The sequence below is a fragment of the Dendropsophus ebraccatus genome, chromosome 10, assembly GCF_027789765.1.
Source record: "Dendropsophus ebraccatus isolate aDenEbr1 chromosome 10, aDenEbr1.pat, whole genome shotgun sequence".
In the NCBI taxonomy this organism is placed as follows: Eukaryota; Metazoa; Chordata; class Amphibia; order Anura; family Hylidae; genus Dendropsophus; species Dendropsophus ebraccatus.
Genome location: NC_091463.1, coordinates 5,082,362 through 5,098,304, shown reverse-complemented (window position 1 = coordinate 5,098,304; position 15,943 = coordinate 5,082,362). Strand labels below are relative to the sequence as shown.

The following is a 15,943-nucleotide window of genomic DNA, read 5'->3' as shown; positions in this document are numbered from 1 at the left end:
CAGGAACTGTCCAGAGCAGGAGAGGTTTTCTATGGGGATTTGGTGCTGGACAGTTCCTGACATGGACAGAGGTGGCAGCAGAGAGCACTGTGTCAGACTGGTGAGAATACACCACTTCCTGCAGGATATACAGCAGATGATAAGTACTGGAAGACTGAAGATTTTCTGACACCAGTTGATTTGAAAGAAAAGGATTTTCGCCGGAGTACCCCTGTAATTCCCAGGATGTTTAATGCAATGTAATCAGATTAGATCCTGCAGTCTCCAGTATATCTGTATACAGTGAATACCCAGTCATTGTCTTCCTTTATACCAGAGCTCCCATTGGTCACCATCAATGGAGGCAGCAGTGTGTCTGCAAAGCTGCGTGAGGCTGTGACCCTGGAGTGTGATGTGTCAGGTACCCCACCCCCCACGGTGTCCTGGTGGAAGGACGGACAGCAGGTAGAAGGACGAGGGACCACACTGCAGGTAAGTCCTGTGTTCTACCTCTATAACAAAGCATTTTCCATTATATGTGACCTTACTGGTCAGTGATGGCTGCCGCAGTGCCCACAGTATCACGTATAATGTATCCCTGACAGATCCAGGCAATCTCCATTGATGATGAAGGCGTCTATACATGTGTGGCTGCAAATGAGGCTGGAGAAGGCAGACAGGACGTGGTGCTCAACGTGCTGGGTGAGTGATGGGCTGTAGTGTCACAGGCTTAGATACAGCAGCTCAGCAGACCGTATCATACATGTTAGGCTTAGATACAGCAGCTCAGCAGACCGTATCATACATGATAGGCTTAGATACAGCAGCTCAGTAGACCGTATCATACATGTAAGACTTAGATACAGCAGTATCACGCATAACAGGATTAGATACACAACCCAGCAGATTGATCACACATTATAGGCTTAGATACAGTGGTTCAGCATACAGTATCACACAGGATAAGCTTACATACAGTATCTCAGCATACAGTATCACACAGGATAAGCTTACATACAGTATCTCAGCATACAGTATTACACATGATAGGCTTAGATACAGCAGCTCAGCATACAGTATCACACAGGATAGGCTTAGATACAGCAGCTCAGCATACAGTATCACACAGGATAGGCTTAGATACAGTATCTTAGCATACAGTATCACACAGGATAGGCTTACGTACAGTATCTCAGCATACAGTATCACACAGGATAGGCTTACATACAGTATCTCAGCATACAGTATCACACAGGATAGGCTCAGATACAGCAGCTCAGCATACAGTATCACACAGGATAGGCTTAGATACAGTATCTCAGCATACAGTATCACACAGGATAGGCTTAGATACAGTATCTCAGCATACAGTATCACACAGGATAGGCTTATCATATTACTGATGTCTGTCCTTTATTATCCTAGTGCCTCCGAACATTGAGCCCACAGATGTGAACCATACTGTGGTGGAAAATTTCCCGGCTACCTTGGAGTGCTTGGCGTCAGGAAGTCCTTTACCAGGTAGGATACAGTAAAACACTCGGCTCCTGATCCCCAGTGCACGGATATGTCGCCTCGCTGCCTCCTCTTCACTGTCCTGGAATGAGATATATGTTAGAGCTGAGAATGTTGATGTTTTGTCTTGGCAGTTGTGTCCTGGTACCGAGGGGGTCAGCTGCTGTCCTCCGTGCCCGGCATCACCCTGCTAAATGAGGGCCGGACCCTACAGATAGAGAGAGTGAGCAGCTCTGAGGCTGGAGAATACGTCTGTGTGGTATCTAACTCTGCAGGCAGCAGTGAGCAGCTCTACACGCTGGACGTTCATGGTGGGTAACGTGCCGTCCCTGTACCGAGCCTGAGGTCCCCGATGCAGTCAGTCTCACAGTTCATTCCATCATTATTTCCTTTAGTGCCCCCTCGGATCATATCCATGACGGAGCTGGCCACCTTCCTGGTGAATGAACAGGTCTGGCTGGAGTGTAACGCTACAGGAGTCCCAGAACCCACTCTCATGTGGTTGAAAGATAATGTTCCTGTTTCCACAGCGAGCGCCGGACTGCGGGTCAGTAGCCATGTACCTCCCCATAATCATCGCCATATGCCACTTCCTATAGCTGGAATCCAGTACACGGGACTGACACCAACACCTTCTCCTTCTATCTGCAGATTTTGGAACAGGGAAGGATTCTGTCCATCTCTGCAGTTCATGTGTCGGACTCTGGATTATACACCTGTATCGCTGTGAGTTCTGCAGGCGAGGACAGCCGCACCACAGATCTGCAGGTGTACGGTGAGCACGAGGGATCAGAATATACTGACAATAACATCCATGTATAATATATAGCTATATAGTAGAAAAATAGACACCAATCAATGTATAATATATAGGTACATTTCTCCTATGCAGTGCCCCCCAGCATCCTGGGAGAAGAGTTTAACACTTCAGTCACCGTCAACCAGCCGATCACTCTGGAGTGTGAGAGCAGCGCCATCCCGCCCCCTGCCATCACCTGGCTGAAGGATGGACGCCCTCTACCTAAGAGGGCAGGGATCCGGGTAACAGAGGATGGCCGCTACTTGCAGGTGAGGATGGGGGTGTAGTACTGTGCCATTCTCTGCTATTAAATCAGTATTAAATACAGTGGTTCAGTGGACAGTGGCTTAGGTTCTGTCCACACCACCATCATGGCTTCCATTGCAAAGAAGCCACACTGGCAGTACTGGACCCGTCAAATGGGTGGACATCAACTGTGCCCAGCGGATCCCACTGATTTTGGTTTGGTGTCTGTCATTTTGATGACTAGCAAAGCGTGCTGCCACCTTTCTTCATGTCAAATCTGGTAGTGTGCACAGAGCCCAAGATACCGCAGCTCAGCATCAACAGTCAGTATCGCAATTGGTGGGCTTAGATACAGCAGACGGTATTATACACTACTGGCTTAGATGCATGGCTTAGAAAATAGTATCACAAGCACTAAGTTCAGGTAAAGAAGTTCACAGACAGTATCACACTGGATAAAATTTAGATACAGCAGACAGTATCACACATTATAGGATTAGATCAGAGATATCAAACTCAGGCCCTCCAGCTTTAGCTTTAGCTCTCCTTGCATGATGGGAGTTGTAGTTTTGTAGAAGCCGGAGGGCCTGCGTGTGACACCTGGGGATTAGATGCAGTGGCGCAGCAGACAGTATCAAACATAATAGTAATAAGTGGCTAAGCGGACTTAGATACATCGGCTGGGCCACATTTGTTTACTGCTGCATATGATATCTTTTATACACATCATTATGGTCTATATATGATCTTTCATAGTTACAATGTGAGTTTTCATCTTCTTGTAGATCGACCAGTCCCAGCCAAGGGATGCAGGGAGATACACCTGTGAGGCCTCCAATGGTGCCGGCCGCTCGGAGAAGCATTATAATGTCATTATCTGGGGTAAGTGCAGTATAGATAGGGACATATGCAGGCATGGACAATCTTCTATATAGGACATGTACAGAAGCCAGACTGGCAGTCATAGCTATGTCCTCTGTCTCCTCTAGTGCCTCCTACTTTCCCAGCCTCCCCGGAGTCTCCCATGTCAGTCATTGAGGGGCAGCCAGTCAGCTTCACCTGTGAGTGTCAGGGCTCTCCACCCCCTGTGCTCACCTGGACCAAGAACGGTAAGTGACACTTACATTATGTGTTTGTTACTACTTGGCAGAAGGAGATGGCAGCAAATAGTAGAAAATGACCAAACACATACACACATACTTTTTTCTTTTCTTCCCTATTAATATCATTGGAATAAGATACAGTAATAAACAGGACTACACAGGTGCAGGGGATGTCACCGCTCCGTAACGCTACAGCTGATGGAACAGGCCACATGTGCAGCGTGTTCTATTACATCCCATTCACTATAGTGTGAAATATAGCAAAATCTCCTGCATTGTTTCAGGGTCGCCCCTCGTGGATGAGGAGCGTGCTCAGGTGTCTGCTGGGGGGAGACTGCTGCAGATCAGCCGGGTCCAGGTATCCAACGAAGGAGCGTACAGCTGTGTGTGCAGCAATGAGGCCGGGAGCAGCCAGCGGGATTACTTACTGGAGGTCTACGGTAAGTGACAGGGGACATTTAGCATCCTGCTTCCTTCTTCTCATCATTCTCTGCTGTGCTTCCATGACTTGTGATTTCTATAGGTATCTGATTTCTTAAAGGGCTTGTACACCAAAAATAAATTCTTTTTCAATTCAAGTGGCAGAAATTTTTAATTTACTTCTATAAAAAAATTTCTAGTCTTCTAGTACTTATAAGCCGCTGTATGTCCTGCAGGAAGTGGTGTATTCTTTCCAGTATGACACAGTGCTCTCTGCTGCCACCTCTGTCCATGTCAGGAATTGTCCAGAGCAGTAGCAAATCCTTATGAAAACCCTCTCCTGCTCTCCAGACCAGAGAGAATACACCATTTCCTGCAGGACATACAGCAGCTGATAAGTACTGGAAGACTGGAGTTTTTATAATAGAAGTGAATTTCAAAATTTCTGGCACTTTCTGGCACCAATTCATTTAAAAGAACAAATTTGGGGGGATGAACTACCCCTTTAAAGCTCTGTTCAGTTCTACAACAAATCACTAATCCAGAATCATAAAATTCACTCAATTCTTCCGAATAGCAAACCATTTCATGTATTGCATTTACAGAATGTGTTCCCTCCTTTATCTCCAGCTTTGCCAGTAATAAGTGGGAGCAGCCATGTCCCTCAGCAGGTGACAGCCACCCGGGGCAGCCAGATCACCCTGGACTGTATAGTCAGCGGGAAGCCCTCACCATCCATAACCTGGCTGAAAGATGGCTTCCCACTGGGCAGTGGACCAGACCTGATCCTGAAAAACAAAGGTCAGCAGCTGACCATAACCCGTGCACAACCGCCTCATTCAGGACGCTACGCCTGTGTGGCCGTGAACGCAGCTGGACAGACAGATGTGAAGTATGATGTCACAGTGCAAGGTGAGAGCTGCTTACATGCTGTATAATGGATCTGGATACCAGACGCACGTTGTTCTGCACGTTCACAGCTCATGTTGCATTTTTCATTCCATTTCCTTTCAGTTCCGCCTCAGATTGCCAACGCCGCTGCTGAGCCCCAGAACATGTCGGTAGCTCTGTATGGTACCTTCTCACTCACCTGTGAAGCTAATGGGATCCCTCCCCCGTCCATCACATGGTATAGAAACAACGTCCCCCTGGACAATACACACATACAGTCAGGTAAGACGTCCATTACTGTACAGATTTCTCATAAGGTTTCTATGGGGTCATAGTGATGGAAGCCCAGCTCTGGCTGCCCTGATCTCATGGTGGCTTCTTAAAGGGGTACTCCAGAGACAAAAAATATTTTGTAATACATTGATTGAATTGTTATATTACTTTGTCTCTGCTGCCAGCAACATTTATGTCGGGAACTGCAGGGCTTTAAACCCTGCAATTCCCGATCCCCTGCTGTGTTGTAGCCCTGCTTAACAGCACTATATAGAGCAGGGTTCCATTAATCCCTGAGTACTATAAATTCTTATATACAGTACACGGGGAATGGTGGGGGGCTGCCGGACAAGATCATGGTGTCCGTCAGCCTCTGCATAGTGAGTGGTGACGGCTGTCACTGTCCTAGAAGCAGGGTGAGCAGCCATTGAAATCACCGCTCCCTCTGTAGAGGCTGCCGGACACCGTGATTGTGTTGGCAGCTTCCCCCCCTGTACTGTATATAAGAATGTACAGTACATGTAGGAAACAGGACCCCGTTATGTATAGCATTAGCTCTGTTCAGCAAGGGACCGAGAACTGCTGGGCTTAGAGTTTTGCAGTTCCCAACAACAGAGGGGCCATGTTGCCCCTTACCGCTGACACTAAACGGAAATGGATATGTATTTTAAAAAAAAAATTACATTTTTTTAAATAAAGTTATATTACAATGTTGTTTTCTTCACGTAGTCTCCGGAGTATCCCCTTAAATAGAGCTTTACCTTTTCATAAGCTTTGCATTATGTGCAATTATAAGGGCAGGAGCCAAAGTGCGGGGAGACGGGGGTAAAGTTGACAGCAACCTTCTGTCCTGCAGTAGATGGGTGCCGGGGTGGTGCTGGCTGCTCCTGACCATGAGTGTTTGTCTATGGTTGTCAGCCCGGGCCCCTCTTTAGCAGCAGTGTACTGTTTCTATTGTATAATAAATAGCATGATGGTAATTTACCTTCTATACCTAGGAGGTCGGGTCCTGAGGGTCTCACATGCACAAAGAGAAGATGGCGGAGTCTATACCTGCGTAGTCTCCAATGCAGCCGGAGAAGCCAGGAAGAAATTTATTGTCGATATCTTAGGTGAGTGTCAGAAAGTCTATGAGGGATTTTATTCCAGCCCAGTCTATTTAAAGGGGTTATCCAGCGCTACAAAAACATGGCCACTTTCCCCCCTACTGTTGTCTCCAGTTTAGATGCAGTTTGCAATTAAGCTCCATTTACTTCAATGGACCTGAGTTTCAAAACCCCACCCAATCTGGAGACAACAGTAGGGGGAAGTGGCCATGTTTTTGTAGCGCTGGATAACCCCTTCAAGTCTAGTCTGGACCAAGATGCCCCAAATGATGCATGCCTCTGAATAAATAAAGGGCTGTCCAATAAATCTGTCTGTCTGTGACCACACACTGAAGACCACTGCAGCGTCTAGAGTAAACTGTTACAAATGTGTCCGCTCGCTGCTAAACACCATCCACTTTTTTGAAAAGTGCCATAAAACAAGAGGTAGGATTTTTTTTCACTGTTGTAGGAGGGTGGCTGAGTGGTAAGCACTGTAACCTTGCAGTGCTGGGGTCCTGGATTCATATCCCACCAAGGACAACATCTGCCAGGAGTCTATATGTTCTCTCCATGTGTGCCTTGGTTTCCTCTGGATATTCCCGTTTCCTCCAAAAACAGACAGATAGGTGAATTTAGATCGTGAGCCTTAAAAGGGGCACTCCGACGAAAAATATTTTTCTTTTAAATCAACTGGTTTCAGAAAGTTATATAGAATTGTAATTTACTTATCGGCTGCTGTATGTCCTGCAGGAAGTGGTGTATTCTCACCAGTCTGACACAGTGCTCTCTGCTGCCACCTCTGTCCATGTCAGGAACTGCCCAGAGCAGCAGCAAATCCCCATAGACAACCTCTCCTGCTCTGGACAGTTCCTGACATGGACAGAGGTGGCAGCAGAGAGCACCGTGTCAGACTGGAGAGAATACTCCACCTCCTGCAGGACATGCAGCAGCTGATAAGTACTGGAAGACTGGGGATTTGTAAATAGAAGTAAATTACAAATCTATATAATTTTCTGGAACCAGATGATTTGAAAGAATAAGATTTTCGCCGGAGTGCCCTTTAATGAAGCCAGGGGCCAGATTGATGAGTTTATGTGAAGTGCTGCGGAATCAGTTGGCGCTGAAGAATCATTATGGAATATAGATGTAAGATGTTCCCCATTTGTTGCGGATCTTTTTGTATAAGTGTATAAGGACCTGCTAGTATAACATTAAACCCTTTGCTGTAAGGATGCCGGTCCCTGGGCAGTATATAGTATCTCCGATACTTCTTCACAGGACGACAGTCGCTCACACTGGAAGTGCTCATTGGTAACCAGACTTTAAAGTGTCGCCTTCTGTTTTGCAGTCCCACCCACCATAGAAGACGAGGAAGATGACAAACATTTCCGGGTAGCAGAGGGTCGGCCCATTCGCCTGCGCTGCCGGGCTTCAGGTAATGGGGCTTTATGTTATAATATTAGGATTGGTGTATAGTGCTCACTGTAATGGATACAACGTTACACGTCTCTGGGCGCATTCGTGTACTTTCTGCATCATAATGGGAGAAAGGCGACATTTTGGCCCAATCCATGCTAAGTTCTGTTCATATTTTGAGGCCTGGGTTTAGTTGTCCCTTATCTCTTGCTCCATTGTGGTCTTTATTACTTCTCTGCCGCATGGGGGTCACAACACTCGGGATACTCAGTGGGGTTTTTCCCCCATCAGGACACCCAGCGCCGAGCATCTCCTGGTTCAGGGACTCCCAGCCTGTCCACAGCGGAGACGGCATCCATATCTCAGAGGATGGGTCCGAGCTGCTCATAGAAGCCGCCAGCGTCTTCACTGCAGGACATTACTCCTGTCTGGCCATCAATCCTGTCGCTGAGACCAGCAAGTATTTTATATTAACGGTTTTAGGTAAGTGTACACTTGATGTGTGTGCTGTGTTGTGATGGTCAATGCTATTCACCCTCATTTACAATATATTGTGTCTGGTTATTCAGCTACATTAAAGGGCTTGTTCATCAAAACAAATATCTTTTAAATAAACTGGTGCCAGAAAGCACCAGAGATTTGTAATTTACTTCCAGTCTCCCGTACTTATCAGCTGCTATATGTCCTGCAGGAAGTGGTGTATTCTCTCCAGTGTGACACAGTGCTCTCTGCTGCCACCTCTGTCCATGTCAGGAACTGTCCAGAAGAGCAAAAAATCCCCATGGAAAACCTCACCTGCTCTCCAGACTGGAGAGAATAAACCACTTGCAGCAGGACATACAGCAGCTGATAAGTACTGGAAGACCTAATATTTTTTAATATAAGTAAATTAGAAATCTCTGGCACCTTCTGGCACTAGTTGATTTGAAAGAAAAATGTTTTGCTGAACAACCCTTTTAAGGCATAGTTCAGGTGTAAGAGCTGAAATCTCCCAGCATTCCCTGCTGGGAGCTCGGGAGGATCATACAGGATGCATTAGCTTTTTTAGTCAGGAACTTTTCTGGTGTGAATGAGACCTGATAACAAGTGACTTTGGTTCTATGTATCTGACTGAGATGTCTCTCCCCCGCGCACAGTGGGCCCCACTATTTCTGGAAACCTGGATGAGGGAGCCAATGAAGATGTCATTGTCATTGTTAACAACCCGTTGTCACTCATCTGTGAGGCTTTGGGATTTCCAATACCTACTGTGACCTGGCTGAAAAATGGGCAACCATTCCGAGAGTCGGACAACGTAAAAATGATTCCTGGTAAGCAGTTCAGTAAGATCCATTGATTTAAGTCTGTATCCACATGTGGCAGGTGGCCCTTAGCCTCCATGGGGTCCGAGCACTACCTCGGTTGTCCTTGTCTCCTCCAGGGGGTCACGGCCTGCAGATTCTGAATGCTCAGGAAGAAGATGCCGGTCAGTACAGATGCCTGGTAACCAATGAGATCGGAGAAGCTGTCCGCAATTATGAAGTGAAAGTTTTCAGTGAGTTGTTACCTTACTTATCAATAAATAACACATTAAAGGGAAACTGTCAGCAGGTTACAAGTATGTACACAATTGTTTCCATTCACTGCCTGTAAGCAGAGATAGCGCAGCACATAGGCTTCACTTAATTCTAGCTGATGTCCCCCGTTTTCTTGTACCTAGTTCCCCCTCTAATCACAAGGGATGTTGGGGAGAATCGTGGCACCAAGGAAGTGAAGACTAAGGTGAACAGCACATTAACCCTTCAGTGTGAATCTCAGGCGGTGCCCAAACCCATGCTGCACTGGTACAAGGATGGACAGGTCAGACATCATCTTCTTTTGTAGTATACCACAGGTAGATGTAATACTGAACACTGTGATGTTTTGTCTTTCAGCTTTTGAACAGCTATGGTACAATGCAGATCCTAGGAGATGGACGTGTTCTCCAGATCCAGCCTATCCGCCTGGCTGACTCCGGCCGCTATACCTGTGTCGCCACAAATGTCGCAGGAGAGGATGAGAGAGAATTTCAAGTGAATGTTCAGGGTCAGTGTCAGCAGCAGGATGCATGGGGGGCACGTACTCATGCATAGGGGGGCACATAACATTGGTTTCTACAGTCATTAGTGACATAAAATGGGTAGAAGTCAAATAGCAAGTCTCCCATCTCCTTGAGGCACTTTCCACTAAGTTTATTTGCCTCATTGTCCTGATAGTTTAGCTTCTTGTAGTTTATCATTATTCTGTAATTCAACTCTTCATGTACCGACTTCCTGCAGAGCTTGTGCTCATATGCAGGAGCCAGGCTGAACAAGCAGAGCTGCAGTGTAAAGTATAGAGTAACACAGCAGCAACGTGAGCCCCAGGTGAGAATAGAGGTAGAATTCAGGCTAGCTTAGACTCTGAGGACCTGAATTATCTACTGAGGTATGTGTACAGTTTCATCGTTTTGTTGTTTCTCTTCCAGTCCCACCAATATTTCACAGGCCCGGGGGCTCCAGTGCAGCTTTTGAGCTGGCGCTCCGAGAGGACGACGAGGAGGAGCTGACAGAGCACAGAGAGGTTGTGGCCTCCAATCCCATCTCTTTATATTGTGATACTAACGCCATTCCTCCTCCAACCCTGACCTGGTACAAGGATGGGAAGCCGGTCTCTGAATCTGACGGGACGCTGGTGCTGCTGGGTAAGAGGAGCTCTGTACAGCAATAACTATACTGAGAACAACAATCCTTCCCACTGACTTCAAGGGGTTGTCCAGTTTAGTGAACCTGTTTCCAATAAGCGATGGGGGATATCATGTGCTCAGGGGGGAGGGAGAGAGCATACATTACATGTCCTGCATTACACAGACGTATCAAAGGTATAGATGGGCATCATGGAAGCCTCAGTCTCCCCTGTGGTGGCACTGCAAGCAGACTGAACACTTTCTCCAGCTGATCCCTCATGGTCCCAGCAGGACACTTTGGTGGTGTAACAATTACTTCCATACTTCTTGTTATCTATTCAGTCTCCTTCCCCCAGTTCTCAGCTGCTGCTTTCTGCGGAAGACACAAAAATCTGTGTGTGAGCTTTTTTCTCGGTCTCCCCCTCCTCCCCCTCCCTTCTGAGACAGCTGATGTAAACAAGTCCCTGGCAGGCTGTATCTGCAACATTGTAACTTCTTTGTAATGCCAGGAGGATTAATCTCAGCGAGTTCATCAGCAACCTAACCTCAGAATATCCCTCCCGGCATAACAAAGAAGCTACAATGTTGCAGATACAGCCTGCCAGGGACTTGTTTACATCAGCTGTCTCAGAAGGGAGTGGGAGGAGGGGGAGACAGAGAGAAGCTCACACACAGATTTTTGTGTCTTCAGCAGAAAGCAGCAGCTGAGAACTGGGGGAAGGAGACTGAATAGATAATAACAAGTATGGAAGGAATTGTTAATCTCATCATGGGCAGCAACATATCAAAAGTTATTTAGACTAGTAGTTAAGTAGAATACACCTTTAAGTGTCACTGAAATACAAGACACATCACCAGTATGACTTAAAAACATACAAAGGCCTAAGTGAGAGAAAAGTGGGTCTTCAGTTCGACCCCATCCCCCTACAAGTGGCATCTCATGTGTGATGGTCATGACAGACTGGTTGCTAAGGACATGATCCCACTGAAAAGGCTTCACATCCCTAGCAACTAGTCTGTCTGCACCGCTAAGCTCTGTCACTAAATTTTCAGTTTTCCGTGAATTTATAGATGGGCGCATCCTGCAGATCCCTGTCTCACACGCAGAGCATGCTGGGAAATACACATGTGAGGCGACTAATGAAGCCGGAGAAGACAGATTGCACTATGAGCTCGTGGTTCTGAGTGAGTGAAGTACAAATCTCCCGTTTTCAGATTGTCGGGTGAACCTGTTCAGGTCCATGTAACTTCATTGGCCGTGTCCTATTTTTCCTCCTCCAGCTCCTCCTGTTATACTCGGAGAGGTGGACGGACTGATACAAGAGGTCTCTGTTATATACAACCAAACAGCGGAGTTACACTGCGACGCTACAGGTATCCCCCCGCCAACCATCACATGGCTGAGGAACGGACTGACCCTCAGCACCGCTGACCAATATGAAGTCCTGGAGGAGGGACGAAGGCTACAGGTACGGGTCCTATCAGACAAAGGGATTATTCGCTTCCACCGATTAACAAACGTGCACTTATGGGAACGACCTGAAATTATTCACCATAATACACGGAACAATCGTGATTACAGTCGTTTATATACTAGCATCGGACGATCTCAACTAAAAACGAACGCTGTGCACATACACCGAACGATATGCAGATGATTAACAATGGTTTTATGGTCGGCTCAAAAGATTTTCATTAGTCGTTTGCTGGTTGCCGCATACACGCAGAAAGATTGTGGCTTAAATTCTAACAATATAATGATTTTTCGTATGTAATACAGGCCTAAAACCATAATACTGGATCTCAGTGATGTATATAGTATAGTGGTGTATATGGATCTCAGTGATGTATATAGTATAGCGCTGTATATGGATCTCAGTGATGTATATAGTATAGCGCTGTATATGGATCTCAGTGATGTATATAGTATAGCGCTGTATATGGATCTCAGTGATGTATATAGTATAGCGCTGTATATGGATCTCAGTGATGTATATAGTATAGCGCTGTATATGGATCCCAGTGATGTATATGGATCTCAGTGATGTATATAGTATAGCGCTGTAAATGGATCTCAGTGATGTATATGGATCTCAGTGATGTATATAGTATAGCGCTGTATATGGATCTCAGTGATGTATATAGTATAGCACTGTATGTGGATCTCAGTGATGTATATGGATCTCAGTGATGTATATGGATCTCAGTGATGTATATAGTATAGCGCTGTATATGGATCTCAGTGATGTATATGGATCTCAGTGATGTATATGGATCTCAGTGATGTATATAGTATAGCGCTGTATATGGATCTCAGTGATGTATATGGATCTCAGTGATGTATATGGATCTCAGTGATGTATATAGTATAGCGCTGTATATGGATCTCAGTGATGTATATAGTATAGCGCTGTATATGGATCTCAGTGATGTATATGGATCTCAGTGATGTATATAGGATAGCGCTGTATATGGATCTCAGTGATGTATATGGATCTCAGTGATGTATATAGGATAGCGCTGTATATGGATCTCAGTGATGTATATAGTATAGTGCTGTATATGGATCTCAGTGATGTATATAGTATAGCGCTGTATATGGATCTCAGCCCTGTATGACCAGGCGGACATATTTACAGCTTCCTGTGACCTCTTGTATTTTCTCTTCTCACAGATCAGCTCAGTGCAGGTGGCTGATACAGACAGCTATGTTTGTGTGGCCGAGAATCCCGCTGGCTTTGCTGAGAGACTCTTCACCTTGATGGTTCACGGTAAGAGCATGGCTGTGGGGGTGTAATGTTCTGTGACCGTGAACATGTGTAGAGCAGAGACCATGATGGCTCCCTGCCCTCCTGCACGGCTCCCTGCCCTCCTGCACGGCACGGCTCCCTGCCCTCCTGCACGGCACGGCTCCCTGCCCTCCTGCACGGCACGGCTCCCTGCCCTCCTGCACGGCTCTTTGCCCTCCTGCACGGCTCCCTGCCCTCCTGCACGGTACGGCTCTTTGCCCTCCTGCACGGCTCTTTGCCCTCCTGCACGGCTCTTTGCCCTCCTGCATGGCTCCCTGCCCTCCTGCACGGCTCCCTGCCCTCCTGCACGGCTCCCTGCCCTCCTGCACGGCACTGCTCCCTGCCCTCCTGCACGGCTCCCTGCCCTCCTGCACGGCACGGCTCCCTGCCCTCCTGCACGGCTCCCTGGCCTCCTGCACGGCTCCCTGCCCTCCTGCACGGCTCCCTGGCCTCCTGCACGGCTCCCTGCCCTCCTGCACGGCTCCCTGGCCTCCTGCACGGCTCCCTGCCCTCCTGCACGGCACTGCTCCCTGCCCTCCTGCACGGCTCCCTGCCCTCCTGCACGGCACGGCTCCCTGCCCTCCTGCACGGCTCCCTGCCCTCCTGCACGGCTCCCTGCCCTCCTGCACGGCTCCCTGCCCTCCTGCACGGCACTGCTCCCTGCCCTCCTGCACGGCACGGCTCCCTGCCCTCCTGCACGGCTCCCTGCCCTCCTGCATGGCACGGCTCCCTGCCCTCCTGCACGGCTCCCTGCATAAATGTTCTATCTTTCAAATTAACTGGTGTCAGAAACGTATACAGACTTGTAAACTACTTCTATTTAATAATCTCCAGTTTCCCAGTACTTATCAGCTGCTGTATGTCCTGCAGGAAGTGGTGTATTCTCTCCGGTGTGACACAGTGCTCTCTGCTGCCACCTCTGTCCATGTCAGGAAATGTCCAGAGCAACAGCAAATCCCCATAGAAAACCTCTCCTGCTTTCCAGACTGGACAGAATACACCACTTCCTGCAGGACATACAGCAGCTGTCCAGAAGCAGGAGAGAAACTGCCCAGAGCAGGAGAGGTTGTCTATGGGGATTTGCTGCCGCTCTGGACAGTTCCTGACATGGACAGAGGTGGCAGCAGAGAGTACTGTGGAGAATACACTGGAGAGAATACACCACTTCCTGCAGGACGTACAGCAGCTGATAAGAACTGGAAACTATTATGTAGAAGTAAATTACAAATCTATATAACTTTCTGAGGCCAGTTAATTTAAAATAATTAATAGTTCCCTTGTAATTTCCACAGCCTAGTTTCTGTACAATAAATGTGTAACTATATTGCGATATGGATGCGACTACATATTGGTATTGTTATATTTATTTGTCCAATTTTTTTAAGTTCCCCCCAGAATACTTGGAGCAAGGAGTGAGAATGCCAGCGCCATCCTGCACAGCTCCATCTCGCTGGTGTGTGAAGTGCAGTCTCATCCCTCCCCAGAGGTGACCTGGTACAAGGACGGGCAGATCCTGCAGCCTGGCAGAGGATTTCTCATCATGCCGGGTATGGCTTCCAGCGTAATACAGTACTGCCTTCCCTCCGTACATTCATGGCTATGGCGACGCATGTGCAGAATATTATACATCTTAATTATACCATCATCGGGAACCAAAGTTATACAGATAATATGTGTCTCATAAGCTTTATGAAGAGAAATAGATGCAGGGTCCTGTGATATTGTAGACCTTTCCCCCCCACCTTTATCACCCATAGCGGACAGCTGGGACTTTCTAGTCCTTGTCAATTCATCCACCTTGTCGTAGACACTGTAGTCGGATATTGATGTTACCTTTCTTTCCTAGGGGGCCAAGTCTTACAGATCACTCGAGTTCAGCTCTCCAACCAGGGAATCTATACATGTAAAGTGCAAAATCCAGCCGGATCTGCTGAAAAAATGATTCATCTCACGGTGTACGGTAAGTCCTGGATACCAGAGCTATCTATCTGTATAGATAACCACCAATATACTAAGGGATCTCCCCCATGCTTTATGTGGTAGAGGGTCCGTTACTGTTCTCTTAGCCGTCTCACTCACTTGTAAGGTTGTTGTGATCTGAATAGAATGATATAGATGAGATAACGTGTATTTCATGTGACACTATGTGCAGCCCCACCAAGTATCAGGGAGCCACCACCCGGGAGCAAGGAGACCACTCTCCGTATTGGAGGCACCTTAACATTATTGTGTGAGCCTGACACCGTGCCGGAGTCCACCATCACATGGTATAAAAACGGGCAACCCCTCACCGGGGGCAACAGCATCTCCATCCAGAACAGCGGGCAGAGACTGGAGATCCGGGACGTGCAGGTAACTTTAATATTACCCTATAGATATTAAAGGTTCTGGGACTATCTACTATATGTTACACTGTTTCCATGATCTCTGTTTGCTATAAGGTTTGCAATAAAAGACCGTAAACCTGACATAGTCCTGCTAGCATAGCTGGCGGACCTATAATATACACACATTCTACACATCCATCATGGTTTCTGTTATGATGGAGCCCACGATGGCACTGCCTTCTCTAACAGCGTTTCATAGCCCTTATTGACTTATAATTGGGTCCATCAGAGCTCTGTCACACTGTCTGTAGCTTTAAAGTCAAGAATAGTGCCACATGCTTTGTCTTTGTTCCTGGCAAAATGGAGTCTCTGATTGTAGTGTGAACGCAGCCTGAAGGTGGCGTCTGCTAGAGC

The 15,943-nt window shown here is 47.1% G+C and overlaps 1 protein-coding gene across 1 annotated transcript in view; it reads left to right on the top strand.

Moving 5' to 3' along the window:
- Positions 1–15,943, top strand: part of HMCN2 (hemicentin 2) — a 153,582-nt gene that overhangs the window by 117,516 nt on the left and 20,123 nt on the right. The window contains exons 35-60 of the mRNA XM_069986836.1: positions 317–471; positions 585–681; positions 1,405–1,500; positions 1,629–1,805; positions 1,890–2,041; positions 2,146–2,269; positions 2,387–2,562; positions 3,325–3,421; positions 3,529–3,648; positions 3,927–4,082; positions 4,693–4,974; positions 5,077–5,235; positions 6,225–6,338; positions 7,663–7,749; positions 8,022–8,213; positions 8,867–9,040; positions 9,151–9,264; positions 9,430–9,569; positions 9,644–9,794; positions 10,216–10,431; positions 11,485–11,598; positions 11,695–11,882; positions 13,088–13,184; positions 14,588–14,749; positions 15,049–15,162; positions 15,355–15,554. Of these exons, the coding sequence (XP_069842937.1) occupies positions 317–471; positions 585–681; positions 1,405–1,500; positions 1,629–1,805; positions 1,890–2,041; positions 2,146–2,269; positions 2,387–2,562; positions 3,325–3,421; positions 3,529–3,648; positions 3,927–4,082; positions 4,693–4,974; positions 5,077–5,235; positions 6,225–6,338; positions 7,663–7,749; positions 8,022–8,213; positions 8,867–9,040; positions 9,151–9,264; positions 9,430–9,569; positions 9,644–9,794; positions 10,216–10,431; positions 11,485–11,598; positions 11,695–11,882; positions 13,088–13,184; positions 14,588–14,749; positions 15,049–15,162; positions 15,355–15,554 (3,854 nt within the window). The remainder of the gene's footprint in view (positions 1–316; positions 472–584; positions 682–1,404; positions 1,501–1,628; positions 1,806–1,889; positions 2,042–2,145; positions 2,270–2,386; positions 2,563–3,324; positions 3,422–3,528; positions 3,649–3,926; positions 4,083–4,692; positions 4,975–5,076; positions 5,236–6,224; positions 6,339–7,662; positions 7,750–8,021; positions 8,214–8,866; positions 9,041–9,150; positions 9,265–9,429; positions 9,570–9,643; positions 9,795–10,215; positions 10,432–11,484; positions 11,599–11,694; positions 11,883–13,087; positions 13,185–14,587; positions 14,750–15,048; positions 15,163–15,354; positions 15,555–15,943) is intronic.